A 5,719-nucleotide genomic window follows, 5' to 3' on the forward strand; every position below is an offset into this window, starting at 1 on the left:
AAAATCGGAAACCGGGGGTCAAAACGCAATTTAAAAAAATTGTGCCCCGTCAGCGCCACGTCAGCAGCACGTCAGCGGCCCAGTCAGCAGCCCTGGCCAACCAGGACCTCCCGCGTGGCAAGACCACGTTGACCCAGGAACGGGCCACGTGGGCGATCCGCGTGCGCGCGATCGGACAGCCCAGATGCGTCCCCGCGCGCACGGACAGCCCAGATCAAGCGTGCACACGGACGACCCAAATGCAAGCGCACGGACGACCCAGATGCACGCGCACGGACGGCCCAGATTCAATCAAGCACGCACGGCCCAGATTTAATCAAAATGGACGGTTGTGATCAAAAGGCAAAAGGGTACAAATAAAACCCCTACACCTGACCACAAAAACCCTAGCCGCCTGCCCTCGCCGGAGAAGACGAACCAGACGCTGGAGGAGCCGGCCGCCGCCACCCGCCGCCGCACCGGGGAGTTTTCCGACCGCCGATCGAGATAAATTTCATACCCCCGGCTCGTTTTTCAATGCTGAGTTCTCCTGTGGCCAAATCGGAGCCAAAATCCTGGCCAAACAGCCGGAAAACACGACAGAAACCCAGCGACGCCGCCGCGCCCCTCCTCGATTTTTGCCTCCGATGACGCCCTTCCCGGCCTCCGTTTGATACAATTTTTATATTACCGTGATCACCATTCTTTTTTCTACAGGTTTATCGGAGCCAAATCACCAAAACACGAACCTCGCTGGAGAGCCGCCGCACCCGAGAGCACCGCCGCCGGTAAGCTTCAGTTTTTCGTAATTTTTTGGCCCCCCGAGGGTCTTAGGGTTGTTTTATCGCAAGGACCGATGCAAGTGTGACCGAATTTGGCTGGAAACGACCGAAAACGGCCAACCCGAGGCGAATAGCCACCGCTTGCGACGGCGCTGTCGCCGAAGCACGGCGGAGCCGCCATGCTGGAATTGCGATATTGGCCGAAAGGGGCCCTGGGACTAATTTGGGATTTTTGGGACACGTGCAGGTACCAGTAGTGCGTTTCAGTTCCCCGGAAAAAATTCAGGAAAAATTAGGGACAGCCTGTAGGCGCACTGTAGAGCCGTATTCGGACCCCGAAACAAGTAAGGACCCTTCACCCTATTTCCTATCACGGTATTAAAGTTCAATAAATGATAAAACGGTATTTCATGAATCAATAGATGTGTGAAATTGTTTAAGGTCGCTAATAGGGCCCGAGTCTGGTGTGCTTGTCGGTCAACTGTTGTTTGGCCTATATTACAGTTTTAAATGCAGTATGAGGTCTGATGTTTTCATTTCATAGTTTCGTGTGCATATATCACTGTTTTATTGATTATAGGTTGAATGACTGAGAACCCGATGTTGTATGTTGTCTTGTTGGCATAAATTACTGGTTTGCTTGTTTGTGTGTGATTTGATGATGCTGACTGAGGAAAAAAGGGAATAAAAGGTTATGTAAATTGATAATTGTATAATGTGATCAGCCTTACTAGATATCCTAGGAGATGGTGGACGGACCGGGTCCGTAGGGAACCCTACCAGGATTGTGGTCTCTCATACCGGACGGGGTATGGAGACCTTATGTGTTTTGGCGCCCATACCGGACGGAGTATGGGGACGGCCTGTTTCACCCTCATACCGGACGGGGTATTGAGGTTTATAGTTTTGGCGCCCATACCGGACGGGGTATGGGGACGGCCCTGGAATCTGATTACAAGTGTTAAGGGTTCACAGGTAGCGGGACCCCTATGGATCCCCAAGGATACTAGTAGGCTGGTAAATGAGGAAAAATATGTTGTGTAATGATTGAATTGCAAAAGGCGCGATAAGTATTATGTTATACAGCTCATATGATTTCATGATGATGATAATGTTATTGCTTTCATATATTGTTTTATGAATTTCACCGAGATAAGTGGATAGCAAAAGATTTTATTATTGATATAAGAATTTGTTGTAAATTATGCTCCATTGGTCTCTTTGTGTTTTCTACCCACCTCTACCTCCGTGACGGTGAGATAGTGTGATGTCTTTACTGGGCTGGTGTAACTCATTTCTTATTTAATCATTTCAGATCAGGAAGACATCGTTCCCGAGCCCGTTCCGCATGAAGACGGCGAAGGGGACGTCTGAAGACTCCGTAGTTATATTTATAACTTTTACTTTCGAGTTTCTCTTTTAGTTAGTTTGTTCTTTTATACTTTGAGCACGTTTTGGTTTTAGTGTAAGGGATGTTAATCGAAATTTTTATTACGCTTCCGCATTTGATCTTTTTAATACACATATTTCATTTTAAATTTTCGGGGCTGTTACAAAGTACCTCAATAGTGCTTCAGCACAATTACGAGCCAACTAATGCACTGCTACTACACCTGGTCACCATGCGCAGAAAATATGAAACAAGGAAATATGGATTAAGCACACATCTTCACCTAATCATTTTCATGGTGCGCAATTTCAATAAATAAAAACATAATATCCTGACCTTTTACCTGTCATGATATTCTTCAGGCAATCAAAGTGTGCAAATATCTCTGCTGAAGTTTTCCTGATTATGCCAGTTTTCTGATTCATTGTCCCGAGAGGAAAGATACTCAAACTGGCTGCAAGAGGTTCACTTTGGAACAATCTTCTTAGAAAAGTACCTTTTCCTCTGAGAAACATGCTTTCTAGACATTTCCTCCAAGCATTTTACTCTTGTTGGCTTCCTTAACATCAGGAGGATCTTTGCATAACAATTTCAGCTCAGCACCCATCTCATCAGCCAATGTTGGGGACTGCATTCTCCTCCGACAGCATGTACCATTTCCCAAAAAGAGAAGATGCCTCTTCTCCAACATGAACCAGACTGGACGCTGTTGCTTTATGTAATACCCTATCCTTCATCACTCTTATCTTGTTTTCTACAATACCATATTTCCCTTCCACGGCATAATAATTGGTCCAAATCAATGAGACACTAGAAAACAATTTCTCCATTCTTTGAATTAGTCTCTGACAAACAGAAGAAGAGCTCCCCACTATGCAGGTCCTGCGTTCAGGACCTTTCTAACCACAGGAGATGGCCAGTGCTGGTCATAATTCCAGCTCCAAACAACAATAATTTGGAGAGTGATGACAAAGAAAAGAAAATGTGATATCCTTATATAGTTAAGAACTCGCTTTTTTTTCGTTTCTTTCATTCATCAACCATCAAAAGTGATAATATCTGACTCGCTTGTGGATGCAACATGTCTCCTGAGACGAAAGCTTCAGCTTTACCATTCAACCATATCCAACTACAACCAGGGAGCTTTCTCACACCCTTCAATCTCATCTCTTTTCTCAGTTTTTGCTCCTCAACATGTTGACCATTGAATGAATATATGTTGCAGAGCAACACATGGACAGGTGCATTTAGTGGTTCCAGCTGAAGAAATTTTTCAGCAGCACGTTTAGCAACTTCAGCATTTGTATCACCGAACCCGCATACACCCAGTAAAGCTCCCCAGATAGCCTTATTGGGTTCAAAAGGCAGTTTTAAGACGAAGTCCTCAGCTTCCTTCACTTTGCCAGCTCGACCCAGGAGATTGACCATGCAAACATAATGCTCCACACTAGGCTGAATGATATAAACATCATTCATCACATTAAACAACTCCAAACCCTGATTGACAAGACCTGCATGACTAAATGCTGATAGAATGGCTAAAAAAGTAACTGAATTTGGATATGTTCCACTTTTCAGCATTCCTTCATAGATCCTTAGAGCTTCATTTGCCAGTCCATGATGCGAAAACCCCATAATCATGGAATTCCATGAAATCAAATCCCTAACTTCCATTTCTGAGAATACAGTATATGCATCATCGATTACCCCACATTTTGCATACATTGAGATTAGAGAATTCCCGAGTATCAAGTCAAACTTGCTCCATGTTTTCAGCAGCATGCAATGGAGCTGCATCCCTTCATCAAGATTGGCTGTCGCTCCAGCAGCTCCAAAAAGCACAGAATATGTAGAGCTTAGGGGTGAAAAACCATCTGCTCTCATTTTCAGAAACAAATAGGTAGCTTCTGCAAAAAGTTCATTTTGGACAAGTCCAGAAATCATTGCAGTCCATGCTACTGCATCTCTGTTTGGCATGTTGTTAAACAATGAACGAGCTCTTGGTACATCTCCAACACCTAGGTATCCATCAACCATTGACGTCCATGAGATCTTATCCCGGACAGGTACTGTGTCAAACAAATCTTGAGCCTCTTCCAACTGCCCAATTCTAATATAACCATTAATCATAGAATTAATAGACTGAACCACACAATTACATGAGTGCTTGTTAAACAGATAACGTGAATAATCCATTATACTAAATGAAGAGTACATGTGAATGAGGCTCCTAGATAGCCTGCCATCATAATCATCAAACTCCATACCATTAACAATAACTTGAGCATGTACTTGCTTTCCAAGACGAGGAAAACGAATACAACCACAAGCATAGGCCAGTGACATGAAGGTCTCTCCATTCGGTCTTGTGTCAGTGTTCCCCTTCATCTCAAGAAAAAGAAACAAGGCTTCTTCAGAGAAGCCATTCCAGGCAAATCCCCCAATCATAGCTGTCCAGGAAATAACATTCCTCTCAGGCATTCTCCGAAATAGATAGTAAGCCTCACTGACATCACCTCCTCTACAATAACCTGCTATCATACTAGTCCAGGTCACCACATTGCGTTCATCCATCTCCTCAAACATCACCTTAGCATCTTCAATCCTATAATTTTCTGCATATCCAGAGATCATAATGTTCCAAGAAATCACATTACGGACTGGCATAGCATCAAAAACCCGTCTCGCCTCTTCCAATTCACCATTTCTAATCAGCGCAACAATCATCACATTCCATGACACAACATTCCTCTGTGGAATCTCATAAAACAGCCTCTTAGCCTCAACATCCCTCCCTGAATCGAATAACACAGAAAGCATCAAAGTCCACGACACAACATTCCTGTCTTGCATCTCCTCAAACAATCTGCAAGCCTCAGTAAACCTCCCACATTGTGCATACCCAGCTAACATTGTATTGTAAGTGACGATATTTCTCTCAGGCATGATATCAAAAAGCGTCCTAGCTTCATCAACAAAGCCATATTTTGTGTACTTGGAGAGCAATGAAGTCCAATGGACAATACGGTTGTGGCGGCCTCTTTGGGACATTCTATCAAGCAGGTTGCGTGCCTCTTGGAGGCGATGATTGTGGAGTTGAAACAGAATTTGAGAATCATTCTGTGCGAGTTTCTGGACATGGGTTCTAGAGAATGATCGCAGACGAAGAGAACAGTGGAAATGAAGATGGAATGAAAATTTTGGTAGAGAGAAAGCAAGAATCTTGACGCTGAAGGCAAGCATCAAATACTGGCCTGTTCTTTCATGGGAGGCGTACTTCTTGAAGCAGACGGAGTGAAGATTTTTCGTTTTTTTCGGCCGGCATCAAATTCCCTTTATTTTTTCTTCGGTCTGAATATTAAATTAATTTTTTGACTATTTTTTAATATTCAAACTATGTATGTCTTAAATTTTTTTATTTCTTTTACTTTAAAATATATATATATATGTTTTATTCCACGGTGGTTAAATACCGCTAATAAATCTGTCACGTCGCAATAAATTATATACATAACTATTTTAATTTATTTATAAAAAATATTTTAATCTTCAATTTTAATAGTATAAT

General features: G+C 43.1%; 1 protein-coding gene across 1 annotated transcript; it reads right to left on the reverse strand.

Annotated features, from left to right (window-relative positions):
- Positions 1-2,395: 2,395 nt before the first annotated feature.
- Positions 2,396-5,519, reverse strand: LOC110806660 (pentatricopeptide (PPR) repeat-containing protein). The gene has a single exon (XM_022031582.2). It carries the CDS (start codon positions 5,392-5,394, stop codon positions 3,181-3,183), a length of 2,214 nt encoding a protein of 737 aa, XP_021887274.2. The 5' UTR covers positions 5,395-5,519; the 3' UTR covers positions 2,396-3,180.
- Between the last annotated feature and the right edge of the window lie 200 nt (positions 5,520-5,719).

The sequence above is a fragment of the Carica papaya genome, chromosome 4 (genome assembly GCF_054855325.1).
Source record: "Carica papaya isolate Zhongbai chromosome 4, ASM5485532v1, whole genome shotgun sequence".
In the NCBI taxonomy this organism is placed as follows: Eukaryota; Viridiplantae; Streptophyta; class Magnoliopsida; order Brassicales; family Caricaceae; genus Carica; species Carica papaya.